The sequence below is a fragment of the Petaurus breviceps genome, unplaced genomic scaffold, assembly GCF_028583685.1.
Source record: "Petaurus breviceps papuanus isolate PSGF00001 unplaced genomic scaffold, PetGlider_PUasm1.0 179, whole genome shotgun sequence".
Lineage (NCBI taxonomy): Eukaryota > Metazoa > Chordata > Mammalia > Diprotodontia > Petauridae > Petaurus > Petaurus breviceps.
In genome coordinates, this window is record NW_027185779.1 from 4,608,910 (window position 1) to 4,627,043 (window position 18,134).

General features: G+C 33.0%; 2 protein-coding genes across 3 annotated transcripts in view; both read left to right on the top strand.

The window, feature by feature from the left end:
- The window catches only part of RAD54B (RAD54 homolog B), a 137,743-nt gene that overhangs the window by 58,827 nt on the left and 60,782 nt on the right, over positions 1-18,134 (top strand). The gene's annotated exons all lie outside the window — the stretch shown is intronic.
- On the top strand, positions 949-13,172 carry FSBP (fibrinogen silencer binding protein). The gene is made up of 2 exons (XM_069086629.1): positions 949-1,364; positions 7,678-13,172. The coding sequence occupies exons 1-2, from the start codon at positions 991-993 to the stop codon at positions 8,198-8,200; spliced, it is 897 nt and encodes a 298-aa protein (XP_068942730.1). The 5' UTR covers positions 949-990; the 3' UTR covers positions 8,201-13,172.

Genomic DNA, 18,134 nt, shown 5'->3' on the forward strand with positions numbered 1-18,134 from the left:
GAGAGAGAGAGAGAGAGAGAGAGAGAGAGAGAGAGAGAGAGAGAGAGTTTATTCGTGCATGCACAGCTAAACTATCTGTTTTTGTTATACTAAATGCATTTTTTTTATTGCTTGGAGGCTTACAGCTTGATTTTTCTAGGTCTCAGTGAATGGTGATTTTACATATGATACAATATATCAGCATATATTTAAGAATTTCATTATAGTAAGAATAATTTATTTAAATAAAAGGAAGTCTTACCTTCAATTTTTAGTTTATATTTCCAACCAAACCTTTTACATTTTAAGAAAAACTGTACAAGAAGACAAGGTAGACTGGAAAATGGAAGGGAAGCTTAGCTTTACTGTGGAGTCTGAGTCTGGGTGTAACCTAACTAGCTAGAGGATATGCAATTCATGATTGACAGCGGGACTAGCATTATGCAAATACTGTAAGAGAGAACAGCAGCTAAGGAACAGTGATCAGGGGCTCTGTTAGGGATCTTTCTACACACGCCACTCTCTAGTTTTTCATTCTTCTGTTTCCTGTGTTTGCAAATAAATAGCACAAAACAGTTTTCACTTCATTTGTTTTCACTAAAGCAAAGCTACAATGCGGTTTCAGTTTATCAGCTAGATATACATGTGTGAGAAACTGATATTCTCATTAAATTAGGTAATTTTTAGAAGGGCACCATGCTTATCTTTGGACCTTTGTGTATTAAATCCTGTTTAGGGCTGTTCTCTTTACATACAAGTGTGTTTTGCTTGTGCCTTCCTGTCTTCTTCAGTGAAAAGCCTTATGTAGGTCAGGCTTGGCTTAAGCAGATTTCCTGAACCTGCGTCAGCTTAAGCTGGAGGAATTTTAATAAACCCTCCCCTGTAGGCGTGGGCCTAAATGAGGCTAGCCTAGTTAAGCCTGATCTTTTTTTCTGTTTGTGAAAAAGAGCTGAGCAGAGCCAGAGACTGCATGGTGGTTTCAGAAACTGCCTACTTAATTCGGAAATAACAATGGTTGGAAAGGCTAGATCTTCTAATTTTACATTATCTGAAAAGCTTGATTTGCTAAAGCTGGTGAAACCATATGTTAAAATTCTTGAAGAGCACACTAATAAACATTCAGTAATAGTGGAAAAGAACAAATGCTGGGATATCATAGCAGATAAATATAATGCTATTGGAGTAGATCGCCCTCCTCGTACAGCACAAGGCCTGCGTACCCTCTATAAAAGGCTCAAAGAATACGCCAAACAGGAGCTCTTGCAGCAAAAGGAGACTCTGTTAGATCATAGGAGCAGTATTTCTGAGCCAACCAAGAAAGTTGTGGAAATGATTCCCCAGATTTCCAGTGTATGCCTAGGAAGAGACAAGAACAATATACAAAGGTAAGATTTATTTTATTTTTGTTCTGGAAAATTATGGCGCCTCCTATCTTTTGAGCTTTGCTTTGCTGTCATACTGAGGTACAGATGTGCAGTAGTAAGCTTCACTACAGATGGGGAAAAGGTACCTTTGTTTTGCTTTGTTAATTGAAAAAAAGTCAACTTGTAATTTCTCTGCATTAAATTTATTTTTATGTTTTTATATTAACTTTTGTCCAGTTTCCAGGTAGTGAGATATTGGAAAAATGAATAGGATGAAATTTGTGATTGCAACCCATATCCTTTATCTCGTTTAACAGTGAATTATATAAATAAAGATTAAAAAAAGTTATCCCTCCACATTCAATGCTTATTTTAGGCAAATTACTCCTGAGAGCTATATGTGTAACTTTCAATAAAATTTTCAATTTGGTATCATGGAAGATAAACTGACCCTTTAATACCCCCTGATGGTATTCATAAATTATCATTGTCTGCTTCTAATTGAAAACAACTTAAATACAACCCTAAATGAGGAATTAAAAACTTTTTTTACATATTAAGGAAAAGTTTAAATAATTTTTACCAGCTTGGTCTACATTAGAACATGTATTTTTAAGTAGGAGAGTTTTTGCTTTTTTGACTTTTTCTACATTAAGATTGATAATTTATCTTTGTTGTATTTTAGCATTCATTAAGTGACTAATTTTGATCTGAGTCACAGGTGAAAATGGAAGTGTTGAAAGCTTTCTCTTAAAACTTCCCAACTATGCTAAACTTTCAACCTGTAATAATATCTCTACAAGCAATTTTTTTCTTAGGGTGAGTGGACAGTTGTGTTCAATTTTGGTTAAATTTGTACGCTTAGGCACTCAGCTGAGAATCATCAAGGACATTAACTTAACAAATCCAAGTTTAAATAGTGAGAAAGCTAAAAATGTCAGCATCCTGCTCTGATTAGATAAAGTTCATTTGCATTTATTGTGGACTCCTTTTTAAGTGGTGTGACTTTTCATTCATTCAACAAGCATTGGCCTCCAAATAAAACTTCCAGAGCTCTTCCTCTTTGTATAGACTTTATAATTCTAGAATTGTTTTTAGCTAGTGAAATGCTTTTTAAGTTAGGAAGGAGGCTAGAAGAGAAAATTATCATCCAAATGTGATCAGTTTGTTTTTGTACTTAGCTGAGAGATGTTTAGAAAAAATAACTCACTTGTACAGTTAGAAATTGGTTATAATTAGTTGACAATACAGGTAGCAATATAGTTAAGGGAAGCTAGAATGTAGGTGTGAGTGATTTAATTCATGGTGATATTAATTAAAACAAATAGAATAATTACTGATGTTCTATCTTAGCCTGACATATACTTTCAAAATTTAACATACACTAACAGGAATTTTATAGGACTTTTCCTCTTGCTAATTATCAGAAAATGCTTTTTTCTGTCATTGTAGAGAAAGGGTCTCTTGAGTTATATATACAATGTCTTTACACAAGTTTCTTGTTTGCAACCTTATTACAAGGAAAAATATACACAAAGTTTGGATTTTGGATGATTATATATTTTTTAAAGTGCAGTTACTGAGAATGAACAGTAAATGGGTATGTTTGCTTACTTTTTGAACTGTCCAATGAAATATACTTTAATAATAAAGGTTGGTGTACAATGGGTTATTTGATCCCTTTGCTAACCCTAGGAGGTGAATAGTTTATGATTATTTCCATTTTATAGTTGTGGGAATTTGGGCTTATAGAGTTGAAGTGACTTGTTCAAGGTCATTTAGCTAATCAATAATAGAGCTGTAATAAAGACCAGCTCTTCTGATTCCAAGTCCAGTGCTTTTTCTGCCTCATCATACTGCCTGTCACTTAATGTTTTCTAGAAATCTGAGTGTATTAGAGAAACTAGTTAGTTGATGTGCATTCTCTATAACAAATGTTCAAAGTATGCAAACTTTTCCTTGGTTGAGTCGAATTATGGAGCATGTCTTTAAAAGATTGTATACTTTGTTATTTTGTACAATGTATATGTTGTACTTTTTGCTTTCGTATACATTTCCATTTTCCTTTTCCCACCTATCTTCACTTTTTTCCTACTTCTGTTAAGAGTGACCTCTTTTAGGTTTCCGGTAATATTAATAATCTTTAAGATTTTTCCTATTTAATATTATAGGTATTTATTATATAGTTTAAACAATTTAAAATGTTACTAATTAATCTCAGATGCCCTAAAATAATTTAATAAACCTATTTATATTTTTCATTACTTTTTTTTGTTTGTTTAAAACAAGAGCCTGTAATTCAAGTGACCCAAGTTCTAGTCCCAGCTCTTCCATTGATAGTTTTGTAGCATTGGTCAAGTGACTTAACATCTCTAGTTATGAGTTTTCTCATCTACAAAGTAAGGATATTGAACCAAATCTTAAAAGTCTTTTCCAGGTCTTAACTATTAATTATTCAGTAAAACTACAAAATAGCTTGTCTATTGATTCATCAAATGCCTTGTTCATTCTTCAACATCACTATGAATAAGAATGTCTGATTGTACTCTTTTTGTACAATTTGTTTTATATATTCTTTTGTTTTTAAGTTGCTTTTTTTCCCTAAAATTGACATTTCTCTTTTTTTAATCACATTAATACTAATGGATTTACATTTTTATTATATTTTGCATCCAAAAAAATCTGTTTTGAATATCAAAAGCCTGCCCCTTAGCATTTCAAATGACCTTTTCTAGAATATTTTTCCCTCCTTATGTTTTTTTTTTGCAAAGTTTTGACCAAAATGGAATGTAGGATTATTTATATGACACTGTTAATTTACTTGGGATTATGTTTATTCTTAATGGAGGTTAATATACCTAATTGGGAACAGGTGTGACAAGGGTTAAACAATCTAGAGTAATACCAAAAACTCAGTTTTAGTCACTTAAACCTCTCTCCATCCAGATTTTTGAGCATAGCATCTAATATAGAACTAAACTTGCTTCTTATTGATTTGAATTTTATCTTTATTCCCTTATCTTGATTTTGGAGGGGATGATGTTTAACAATGAAATAAATGTTAAAAAAAAAAAACAGTCAGGAAAGAGGTCTTCAAAGAAGCTTCTTCAATCCATAGACTGGATTAGAAATAATTTAGTGCTTTAGAGTTGGTATAAAACACTTAAACTTTCCTCACAACTTGTGAGGTAGGAAGTACAGGTAATCATATTAACTGACAATTGTGTAATAGTTTTATGTACATTATCTTATTTGAACCTCTTAACAGTACTCTCAGGTAGGTAGTTCAGATAATATAATCCTCATTTTAAATGTGAGGAAACTGAGATTTGGAGATGTTAAGTAATTTATCCCTGGTCACTCAACTAGTAAATATCAGAAGCAGAATCCAAACCCAGGTGTTCTTGACTTTAAGTGCAGTGCTTCATCTACTAGTACAGATGAGAAATACAACTGAGACAGATTACTTGATTAGCCCATGGCCACACAGCTAGTAAATAATGACTCAGCTCTTGAAAAAGTAAAAAGCATTGGTGTTCCAAGAGATGGAAACTTTTTGTCTATAGTTATAAGATTTTTTTTTAAATATATTGAGTCAACCCTGCCTTAAATTCCTGATATGGAGGTATCAAACTGGAAAGGGTTTTATGACCCATTTGTGTATTGTGGCCCAGCATTACACTTTGAGTCTGTTTTCTGAGAACCAGTCTAGAGAAGTTCATTCTTCAACAAGATTGGCCATTAGGTGATGACTTTTTTCTCCCTTCAGCTACTCACAAAACTAAGTGAACTAGAGTGAGGAAGGGCTTGGTTTGCATCTATGTAGGAAGTACTCATGGATGAAATTAGCCAATATTCAGTCCTCAAATTTAATATATTTTTAATATGCACCTTTCATATGCTTTATTTTATTTGTATCTCTTGCAGATAATATAGTTGTTTTTTTTAAAATCAGTGGTAAACTTGAATTTTTAATTCCATTAAGCTCTTTCCTAAGGGTTTTACACTTATACTTTTTAGTTTTAAAAGGAAATAAGACAGGAGAGAGAAATAAGAGAGAGAAAAGCAACTTTTCATCAGGAAAATGGAACGATGGAAGAACCAGAATATTTGAGGCATATTTCACTCCTTTGTTGAACAAACTTTTAAAAAGCATTGGTAGTCTTTAGGTGCAGGGGGTAGAAAGGGAGATACAAGATTTAGATGAGAAATAGTTGATCCTATCGGAGCTTTCAGTCACTGGGCTTGGTGATTGTGCATGGTGTCCCAAAAGTCTAGTGCAATTTTAAATATTTCAATAAACATATTTCCTCAAGAATGTTTAATTTGTGATATTATGTATATTTTAAATTTTATACTATAATGCAAATCTATATTACCTCTTTCCCCTCCCCCAGTTAAATTTTATTCTATTTTTATAAGTTGCTAGTCACTTAGTAGCATTAAATTAATGGATGAAAAAAATAGGGCTGTTGCTTCATGGTATGTTGGGGAAAGCAATGGGTTTGGAATCAGAGGACCCTTGTTCAAAGTAGCTCTACTACTTGTCATTATATCCTCATTCAAGAGATTTATCCTTTCTGTGTGTTCATTTTTTTCATCTGATTAATGAGCAGTTTGGACAAGATGATCTTTTGTAGCTCAAAAATCCTATGAGCTGAATGTCAGCATAATGCTTTCCTGTCCTTTAGAATTATAAAAAACTGCCTTGATTTTTCTCTAGTCAAATAAAATAAATAATGCCAGTCTAATGTGCATGCTACCAAATCAGTCATACAAAGGGATCTCTTGCTCTTTCCTACCAGAATTCATGTTTTCCCTAGAACAATTTAGGCCACTGTATATAGGTAGTCTAATTCTGACTTAGATCAGAGTTCAGTGGAATAGGGAGAGGGATTTGAGGACTTAGGGTTAAGTAGAGAAACACACATCTGAAGACCTAGAAAGCATTAAACTGCCATGTGACCCTTCACTGACTAGGAGTCATAGGGCCCTCGGAATCAGTCTGCTAGTCTTGTCTTATTCCCTGAGTTTATGCATTTAAAAATGTGATTTTAATTTGTATTTTCCTTGCAAATGATTGTTACAGACTTTTAGATGAAAACACTTCTGGAATTTAAAAAGGTTCTAAAGACATAATTTCTGAGTAATTTAATAATTTTATTAATAAAAAGATTTGACCACCTTACACAAAAGACCACTACACCATGGCAGTGGGCTCACAGTGATGAGGGAGGGCTCCCAATAGGTTCAGCAGGAACTCTGATCTTATTTAAGATCAGAACCTGCGATTCAGTCTGGAAAGAATTCAGCTCAGCCTTACTTGGAGTCAGAGTTGAAAAAGTTTATTTTACGCTTTACATCGGGCAAGGATCCTTAGGGGACCTGCAAGTGAAAGGGGGCATAGGCTTTTACTTTTAAAGGGTAGGGCTGCCATTGTCAGGGCTGACCAGATGGATGTAAGGGAACCAAGGCTAACTTGTGACTTCAGTGCATAGGTAAAAGTTAAGGCCGACTGAGAGGAACTTGTGACTTCAGTGCATAGATAAAAGTTTGAGGAGTTTAACTTGGAGATGAGATTTGGGCCAGACAGGAGGAGATATGAGGAGATTAAGCAAGAACAAAGGAAGTCACAAGTTGTTTCTTAGGCAGAGTTTGGATAGGGGGAAGGGGCAGAGTTTGAGGCTGGGAAAGGGAAGTGTGATTTTACAGACTGGTTTTACAAATTGATGTTACAAAGTTTTACAGACTGATGTTACAAACATAGATCCCAAGCACCCCATCAACAGCTTATGTGCCCTTGGAAGATCGGGTGTTCCAATCTACTGTAATTTGTTGCAATTAAGAGAGAATGAATATTACAATGAGAGGGTGGGCCATATTACAAGTGAGGTCCTAGGGTTTGTGGCTTTGGGTCACCCAAATCTTTGTCAAAAATTTGCATGTCACAAAAGGGAGAATCAACACTTCCTAGACCTGTCTGAGCAAACACTATGAGCAGGAATATACCCATTAGTCCATACTTAGAATTATTCAAATTTAGACTGGGTGAATCTTTAAGAGAGATTTCTCCACACTGGTTGGTTTCTGAATGAGAAAGTAGAAAAGGGAAAAAACTTTGGTCCTAATACAATAGTTATTAAATACGAGAGAAAAATAATCATTTCTCACATATAATGTGTAATTTTGAGATTAGAATTTTAGAATGTGGTTGTTCATTAGCATTTTAATTGAAATGAAGTAGCTTTAAATGTTGAGAATTTAGGAAAATATGTACTCTAAATATGCTTTTGTTTCATTTCATTTGATGTGTATGTTTGTGTGTGTGCTTTAGTGCAAACGTGGATAAGGAAGCCCATGCAGGTACCAGTTTGCCACAGGTGATGTTGGATCACCATCCTGTTGCTATTACAGTGGAAATGGACCAAGAAGAAGATATTAAACCACCTCCTTCACTAATTGTAGATTCTCAACAGAATGACACATTAGAGCAAAGAGAAGAACATGAATTGGTCCGTATCATGGAAAGAGCTTCACCTTCACTTTCCCCTGTTGATACAAGAATGACATTATCGCCATCTTCTCTTCCAAGGAGAGATGATTTTTTTAGACATGAAAGTGGAGAACATTTTAGACCATTATTTGGATATGATCCACAAACATTGCAAATGATGAAGGAGGAACATCAGATAATTTTAGAAAATCAAAGAAAATTTGGACTGTATGTTCAAGAAAAGAGGGATGGATTAAAGAGAAGGCAACAGCTTGAAGAAGAGCTTCTAAAAGCAAAAATCAAAGTGGAAAGACTGAGAGCAATACGTCTAAGACGTGATCTTCCTGAGTATAACAGTCTCTAAATATTTATCTTCTTTGTTAGAATAATCAGAAAATTTCACCTGTGATTTATTTAATTAAATGGTTTTGACAAAGTCAGTTCCATAAGGGAAATGTGCTGGATCAGAATACATATTCTTAAAATAGTAGTTTCCTGCTATTATAAGAAAACTCTTTAGAAGTTTCATATTTCAGATCTTTTAATTGTTTTATATGTCTGTATTATACATTTTAAAATTTCCTCCTAAATTTTATTTGTGAGGAGTTTTAATAGCTGGTCTTAAAGATGTTTTTTACTTTTTTCATTGAAGTTCGTAAAAATTTCAGAAGAAACTTGGCATTTCTGGCCTAGAAATACTTAAGTTGATCTTTAAAAGAGGGAAAATGATAGACAATTAGAGATTTCCTAATAATTTTATTAGGTCTTGTGATAATCTAATAAGAATTAGTTGCTCTGTATAACACAGATTTTCATACTTTATTCTCTTTAAAAAAAATACGGTTTTTGATGCCTTTTTACATTACAGTCATTGTTGGAACTACTGCCATTCTTTGCCCCACAGTTGAATCTTAACAAAGGAGAACAGTTGAGCAGAAACACCAGATACAAGTGACCTTAACTGCCAGTGTATACAACAGTCTGCAGTGGTATAAGTCTGCTACCCCTTTGCTGAGAAAGAGAAGGTCACAACTTAATCTTTTTAAAGACTAAATCATAGAACCATAGAATTTTAGAGCTGGAAGGGACCTTATTAGAGATCAAACCCTCTCATTTTATAGGGGAGGAAACTGAGATGCAGACAAGTTAAGTGGCTTAGCAAAATTCACAATCTAGTTACTGACAGATCTGGGATTAGAACCCATTTCTGATAGAGTCCATTCATCTTTTTATTATACCACAAATCCCACCCACCATTTTAAATATTCTTGATTAGCAGCTTAGCAAAAAAAAAAAAAGTGCACATATACTTGCACAAGATATATTATACACAAATATACATGTATACACATATACATATTGAGTATATATACACACATAAAAAGATGTTTCATTAAATAATTCATTTCAAAGTGATATAAATTAGTGATGGCAAGGGAATTTTGTAAATTAGTTTTACTTAGCTCAAAATGAAGAAAATCTATCCACATTTTATGTGTTTGATTTATGACCTTAAAATTTGCCTTAATTTAATACTTCTCAATATTCAGTAGTATTTCAATAAAATTTGGTATTTAAAAACTAAAATAGTAGTGTGTCACATCTACCAAAATAAAATAGCATATCCGTATATGTTTGTAATCTAATGATATAATCTGATCCCCTACTAAGTTTTTTCAAAATTTATTTCAGTGTTTGCAGATTTTGAAAACAGAAATCTTTGACTTCTAAAAATAAATTTCAAAGTATGTCTTAGTCTTATTCTTGAATAAAAAACAATGAAGGTTAAAATTATCAGTATGTCTGTGTAATACAAATTTTTTTTAAAAAGATGGAACTGCCATCATCATTCACATACTTCTGATAATCCACATAATCCAGGTATTTTGAATAGTTATTAAAATGTGCAGATGATTGAATTTTTTTCTTTTTTATCCAAATAAGTTTGTATAGACATAATCATCTATATTTCATTGCAACTTAATGTTTAATGATAACTAATAGACACATTCCAGTTGAATTATAGAAACACATAAAGTAATAAAATGATTAAATATTAAAAAAAATTTTTCTAGTCCCATCAGCCTTTTATTTCTACCTCTTGCCAATTTGCTCCATAATGTTGTTAATTAGAAATGAACTTCTGAGAAAATTTAAGTATATACTTTTTGCATAGTGGTTGCTTGGGTCTCTTGGTTAAATAGAGCAGAAATAGAAACCCTTGGGAAAAGAATTAATTTTTAGAAGAAATTTATTATATGCATTCTTTTGCATTTAAAATCATATATATATTTAAATTTTGTAGTACCTTAAATTCTAAACATAGTTCATTTTCTTTTTGTTTTTAATTTTTCTATTTGTATCCTGAATTCTTTGTCAGATATATTACAGATTTAGGAGTTTATTTTCTAAAGTTTTCCATTTTTTGCTAAGGGTCAGTTTCATTGAAGCTTCCAAGGAGAGTATAGTATTACTCTTTAGGAGTAATAGAACAGTTTTATAGACATTTTTCTCTTCATTTCAGTAAACTTTTAGGCAGTATTGATAGAAAAGCAAAAGTAGCTTGTATTATGAGGGGAAAACGGGGAGAGAAAGAAGGTAGGAGGGACAATAAATAGGACAGTGTGCACACAAATAAGTATAAAATATGTACAAAGCAGAAATAAAATAATTTTTTAATAAGGGCAGACTATTCACAACTGAAGGGTTCAAAAAAAGCCTTGGGTAGGGAGGTAGCACTTAAGGAAATCCTTGAACGAAGCTGAGGTGAGGTTTACAAGCATGGAGTCTTTGGATGATATTGAGGTTGATTACTGTGAGGAACTGCAAATATCCTAAGAATCACTGACAAAATCTACTGTTGGTGAGGTACAGTAATCCATAGGGATAAAATGACTTGATGGTGGCCTACTTTGAGATAGAAAGTACTGTTTTCTTGAATTTTTATTTTTAATGTACTATTTATTGTTAATACATTCACATATATTTAAACCATCAATTTGTGTATTTCTTAAACTTTATGGACTTGATGTAAAATTGCACTAACTTACTCAAGGTATATTAAGTGGCCAATAGATTAGAAAATGGATAGAATTATTTATGCTACTCACACCCTATCCTCCTTCAGCTATTCTTTAAATTCTATTCAGTGACTTGGTGGAAGTGGCAAATATTTCCTACAGATAGACAGATTAAGTTTTAAGCAAGAATTTGGCTTGACCTCTATCAGGTCTTCTTCTACCTTTAAGACATGGACCTGCTTATGGTCATTTTGAATGCTGTACATATAGTTTGCCTAGATTTAAGCTGAGTATACAGTAAAGAATCTTACTGTATTTTTGTTGAAAAAATGGAGAGATCAGGACTATATGCAGATACAATTGGATAGATTCAATCTAATGAATAACTGGACTCATAGATTAGTGATTCAGTGTTAGCATAAGAAATCTCCAGTGAAGTGCCCCAATTTTTAGCAAACACTTGAATGAAAGCATATGTAGCATTCTCATCAGATTTCCTGATGGCATTAACTAGAAAAGAAATACCTAAGATGCTTGATGACAGAGTTGGGATCCAAATAAGATCTTGACTTGTTAGAACATTGGCCTGCATCCAAGAAGATGAAGTTGAAGAGGGACAAAATTAAGCTCTTACAATTAGACTGAAAAAAAAAAAAGCTCCATATGTACATAATAGAGGAGCCACTTTTAGATAGTAGATGGTCTTAAAAAGATCTTGGTGTTCTAGTAGACTGCAAATTGAGTATGAGCCAGAGTCTGATGTGGCAGCCAGAAAAACTAATGTGTTCTTGGGCTTCCTTAAGAGAGGCATAACTTCTAGGAATAAGGAGGTGATAGTTCTGCATACTGTCCTAGATAGAGCCCATCAGGAATATTATATTTAGTTCTGGGTACCACAGTTTAAGGAAAAACATCTGGACAGTATCTAGAAAAGGGCAAACAGGATGCTAAAAAGCCTTAATTCCATGTAAGGATTGACTGAAGGAACTGAGATTTCTTGACCTAGAGAAGAGAAGATTCAGAAGGGACACGAAGTCTAACTTCAAGTATTGGAAAGGCTGTTCTCTCTGCTTCCAGAGAGCAAAACCAGGAGCAGTGAGTAGAAATTGCAGAGGCAAATTTAGATTTGCTGCAAAGAAAAACTTTCTAACAATTACAACTTCCCAAAAGTGAAATGGGTTGCTTTTAGAGGTGGTTGCTTGTCTCTATTTGGAGGCCTTCAAGCAGAAACTGAATAGCTACTTGTCAGCTATGTTATGGTGAAGATTCCCTTCATATATGGTTGTTGAGGTCCCTTCCAGATCTCAAATTCTGTGATTCTATGAAAGATGGTAGGTGACATTTTAAAAGAAGAGTTAACCTTTCTCCAGAAAGTTAATAGTAGTTGATTTTTTGAAACATTGTCTGACTAGAAAAGCATAGGTGAGTTTTTGGTTAGATTTAACCAATTATTACAGTTAACTTAGCTTTGTGCATATGTATATATCAAGCATCTAAAGTAAATTTAAACATTTGAAAATGGTTACAACATAATCCACAGGATCTTGGATTTATAGCTGGAAATGACCTAAGAGACCATCAAGTTCAGCCCTCTTGTTTTATAGATGGGGGAACTGAAGGCATGGAGGTTAACAGATTGTAAGTGAAAGGTGTTATTTGCATGTAGGTCCTCTGACTCCAGGGGCAGGAATCTTTCTATTCTTTGCTGCTTCCTGTTTTATTTTATTTAAAATGAAAGCACCATTTAAGTTTTTTCCAATTAATTTACAGCGTACTTAGATTTTTCATAAAGCAGTGAACTTTACCATAAGCCAAGTAAATGGTATATATATTTAAACCTGTTTAGCTAATGATTTTATTTCTTTAGATTTAAGTAATGGTTGTTAGAAAATATGGCATATACCTAATAAATTTTTATGGGGAAATTAAACATGAATTCTGAGAAAAACAGTGAAGTCCTCTCAGCTCTTTTAACATGCCTCTAGATTTCTTGAAATACTGTAATTGCATCAGATTCCTTTTTTGTTTCTTGAGAAATCTGCTTTGTATAATTTGATTTTTGAATGACTTCTCCCCTCCCCAACCATTTCTTTAAGTAATCATTTTAGTGTATTTAGGTGAATATGCTTAAAATATGTATCATCTTCCGTGTGCCTTCTTTAGAGTAATCTCATAAATTTCAAATAGTTATGTTTGAATAATGTAGACAATGGATTGGAATAAATTGTTTAACCTTACAAAGGATGCATGAACCTACTTGAAAATATTTTGTTAACAGTGTTGTTTTAAAAAATAAAATAAAACATTTGTTACTTTTATTGTTCATGTTGTTTAAGTTGTATTTAAAGAAGAGGATAGAATACTATAATGGAAAAAATAGAAATGAATGAGGAATGGCTAGGTGGTGCAGTGAATAAGAGCACCAGCCCTGGAGTCAGGACGACCTGAGTTCAAATACTGCCTCAGGCACTTAACACTAGCCATGTGACCTTGGGCGAGTCACTTAACCCCAATTGCCCTGCCTTCCCCTCTCCAAAAAGCAAAAATAAAAATTAAATTAAAAAAAAGAAATAAATGAAACAAATTCATTCAAATGGTCATGTTAAAATGCATACAACTGTTTTAAGGTTCTTACATATCTACATGTTCAAGCTTTCAAGAATAAAAATTTTTCAAAGTTGATAATTATTTGTAAATCCAAATTATACCGTTTAAAGAAACGAATAACATGAAATGTGTTTTTAATGCCCAGAGTATACTAAAGGATAATTTTTAAATTATATACCTGATACTAACATTAAAGGAATTATGTTTTAAAATTACCACATGCCATTTAAAAAATTGGCATGGTATATTACCTATATAGTATATAGGTGTCCCAAAAGTCTTGGTGCAGTCATAAAGCTTTGGTAATTTGTTTCTCAGAATAGTGCAGTTTTAAAGTCTCAAAACTCTTAGTTCAGATTTTGGAACACCCTGTAGATATCCTTTAATAGTTGCTGTTGAACATCATATTTTGGCTTTAGTCATACTTGTTAGTCCTAGTGTATATGTAAATAGAATATACTTAAAAATACATAAATTAGTCAAATAATGTTTATACAATAAATATACTAAGTTATCAGCTAACAATATGTATTGCAATTTGTACAGCTGTTTACCTGCTTAAGTTTTTCTAACCAAATGTAATTTATAATGGAAAGAAAATGAACTTTAGTCATTAAGATTTCCATTTCTAGTGAACTGAAGGCCACAAAATTTGAAATTCCTAAAAAACTTTTTAGTAGTTAAATAACTTAAGCATTACTACATAATCATACTACATAATCTGATTCTTAAGATAATTATAATTTAAAATTTTATGTTTTCATTTGTTATTGTTCTTGTCTAAAATTTATTACTGAATTGTGACTTGCTAAAAGAATATGATAAAAAGGGGCGGCTAGGTGGCGCAGTGAATAGAGCACCAGCCCTGGAGTTAGGAGGACCTGACTTCAAATTTGGCCTCAGACACTTAACGTACTTAACTAGTCATGTGACTTTGGGCAAGTCACTTAACCCCAATTGCCCTCCAAAAAAAAAAGCAAAAAAAAAAGAATATGATAAAAAATGTATTTCCTATAATGTTGAGATATTAATCTGAAAGTGACCTTTTGCTAAAATATTCCATTTTTAAAATTCATAATGATATTTTTATGCCTTGTACGTAATGGGCAATGAATAATTATAACCAATAACCAATTTATTAACCATGAAAGGAAAATAATATAGAAGATTGCAGATATTAAGGGTTTTGTGCATATACTTTCAGATAATTTTTATTTCAATAAATTCAGAAGTGTTTTAAGCCTTAATTTACATTATGTTATATGGTATATATTTGTGTTTAGTATAGATCAGATAATTTTTAGTGTTGTGTTTTGTAAATTTTGGCATTAAAATATCAGTTTATAAAAGAGGTAATATTTACAGTCTCTAAACACTTCTGAATCTGATTAAAAATAAAGAATCTTCTGATTTTTTTGCTTTACATAAAACATTGCCCCAACAGAGAGTAGAATGACTGTTTAGATTTCCATATTAAATGAAGGTTATGTATAAAGGTGTGGTTTATGCTAGAGGTATCAAAAAGTGGGCTGAATAAGATTAAAATGTAATTGGAAACTAGCAAAATAAAAATATAATAGGTGATTTTGTTGTTCAGTCAATGTTGGACTCTTGTGACCCCATTTTGGAGTTTTCTTAGCAAAGATTCTGGAGTGGTTTGCCATTTCCTTCTTCAGTTCATTTTACAGATAAGGAAACTGAGGCAAGCAGGGTCAAATGTCTTGCCCAGGGTTACACCACTAAGTGTTTGAGGCCAAAGTGTTGAACTCTGAAAGATGAGTGTACCCGACTTTAGGCCCAGCACTCTATCCACTTTCCCACCTAGCAGGCTTCCATACTTAGTAACTGTGTGACCCTGGGCAAGTAAATTACCTCTGCCCCAGTACCTCATTTATAAAATGAGCTGGAGAAGGAAATTGCAAACTGCTGTAGTATCTTTGCCAAGAAAACCCCAAAGGGGTCTCGAGTGAGTCAGAAATGACTTAAAGAACTAAATAGCAAAAAATAGACCATAATATTAATAAGTGGTTTTCCAAGTCAATATATCGCCCATAGGAATCCTTATGTATTGTTTAATGGCCCCCTTTTCTATTTGAGTTTAACATCACTGGTTTATGCAAACATTTTTTTTTCAAATGTTTATTGTATCTTTTGTTTTTATATTGTGTTCATTTCTCATGATATTTTACCTCCCATATCAAGGGAGCCATTCCTTATCACAACAAATAAAAAAGAATGAAGGGGGAAAAAGACAACAGTTCAACCAAAGGAAAGAAGATATTCATGGAGTCATAAATTTAATGTAGTGTTTCACTCCCATAGTCTCTTATCTTTGCAAAAAAGAGAGGGATATGCATTCTCTTATCTTTTGGAGGCCAAACTTGCTAATTTTTATTACATGGTGTTCATTTTTAATTTTTTTAATCTGCATTGTCATTATGTGGATTTTTTCCTTATTCTATTTACTTCATTTTTTTTGGTCAGTTCATAGAAATCTTCCCTTGTTTCTTTCTGTTCTTCATATTGTTTCTTACAGTGCATAAATATTCCATTATATCACTATACTGTCATTTGGGGAATGCCCCAATTGATGAACATCTACTTTGTTTCCAGTTCTTTGCTAATATAAAAAGAGCTGATATAAATATTTTAGTGTATGTGGGACTTTTCTTTCTATGCCTGACCATAGGGGTATATGTCTAATAGTGGGATGTCAGGGTCAAAGGGTATGGATGGTTTAGGTACTTTCTTAGCATAATTAAAAATGTAGGAAAATTTTAAAGACCTAAAAAGACTTTTTATGATTTCAGTTTGCTAAACTGAGGACATTCAGCATTAAAGTAATGCACAACATCTTTTACTCTTTGCTTTTACATGCCTAAGTGAATATATTTTCATTCATTCATCTTTTTTTTTTCCTTTTTTATGTAACCATTTAGGTAGCACAATTTTATAGTTATATCCATTCAGCTCCCATTTATCCTTTGTTTTGTTTTTTTGTTTGCTTTTAAAGTACAGAGAGAAAGTATGATACCAGTGTCAAAGGGAAAATAGGACAGTCAAACTTGGAACTGTAAACTAAGATTAAAGTAGATATAGTGGGGCATAGGTGGATTGGATGCTGAGCTTGGAGTCAGGAAGACCCGAATTCAAATCCTGTCTGAAACATTAGCTTCTGTTTCCTTATGTGCAAAGTGGGAATAATTTCTAAAGTATTTATTTCACAAACTTAGATAAAATGATGCATGTAAAACACTTTACAACCTCTAAAGAGGTTTCTAGCTACCTGTCAGTCATTTCTTTAGGCAGGGGACTGGTGTTCTGGGAAGCTCTAGTGTATCTAGAATCTAGATTCTACATAGTCTGAGTCTGTATATCCCAAGTAATTTTGATATTACCAATTGTCAATTCTCTAATGTGTATTTCAGATAATTTCTTGTACCATTGTCTATTTGGATTTAAAGTCACCAGTAGTAAAGCTGAACTGAAAAGGGATCAAGGAAAAAGAAGAATATGCTTGTGTATATATATAGGAATCTCATTGCATTTCAAAGTTAATCATAAGTGATTTTTTATTATTTGAGCTTTATATGTCCACTAAATTCAAATGCCAAGTGGTGGTTAAAGGCCATGAGTAATGTATTGCTTATAGTCCTATCTATGCCTACCTATCCTATTGAACTCTTGTCCATATCCTCTTTTTTTTCTTTTTAATCCACACAGAATTTAATGAATCAAATGTGCCTGGTACTGAGCCAAATACTATTCAACTTAAACCATTAATCCATGTCCTTTTATAAATTTTCTTAAGCATCTTAAATGTGTTGGAAAACTTTCTCACTTTCTCTTGATGTTGCAACATTGGAGCTCTCTAGTTCTTCACCTGTCATTCCTCATTCTTACCAGTGATCTTTTAATTACGAAGTTATCTTTTTTAGTCTTCTTCCTGAAGCATTTGACACTGTTGACCATATTCTCTTCCTGGAAATCCTCTCTTCTCTGGGTTTTTAAGGCACTTTTCTGTCTTCCGATTTTTTTCCTATCTGTCTAATTATCCTCAAGACATATTATTTTCTCTCTGTATTCCTTCTGTTACCTCATCAGCTTCTTAGGGTTTAATCTCTATGCAAATGATTCACAACCCTATATATCCAGTCCTAGTCTCTTATGATTTCCAGTTCCCTATCACCACTGCCTACTGAACATTTCAAATTGCATGTCATGGAGATTTATCTCAAATTCAATGTATCCAAACCAATTTTGTCCTCTGCAGACCTTTTCTATCAAAATTTTCTATTTCTACCAAGGATTCTAGTATTATCCCAGTCTTCCAGATTCACTCAGTCTCCTTCACTCAACATTTCTAATCAATTTCCAATCTTGCCATTTCTGCTTCAATTTTTGTTGTTGTTTAGTTGTTGAGTCATGTCCAACTCTTCGTGACCTCAGGGACCATAGCACACCAGGCCCTCCTATCCTTCATTATCTCTTGAAGTCTGTTCAGGTTCATGTTTGTTGTTTCCATGATATTATCTATTCATCTCATCCTCTGCTCTTCCCTTTTCTTTTTGCTTTCAGTCTTTCTACCTCTATAATATCTCGCATCTGACTCCCTTCCTTCCTTCTTCCTTCCTTCCTTCCTTCCTTCCTTCCTTCCTTCCTTCCTTCCTT

Bases quoted from the DNA above. Each gene is read 5' to 3' on its own strand.
- FSBP (XM_069086629.1), top strand. From the start codon at position 991: ATGGTTGGAAAGGCTAGATCTTCTAATTTTACATTATCTGAAAAGCTT. The intron at 1,365-7,677 runs GTAAGATTTATT...TGTGTGCTTTAG, and splicing joins GACAAGAACAATATACAAAG to TGCAAACGTGGATAAGGAAG.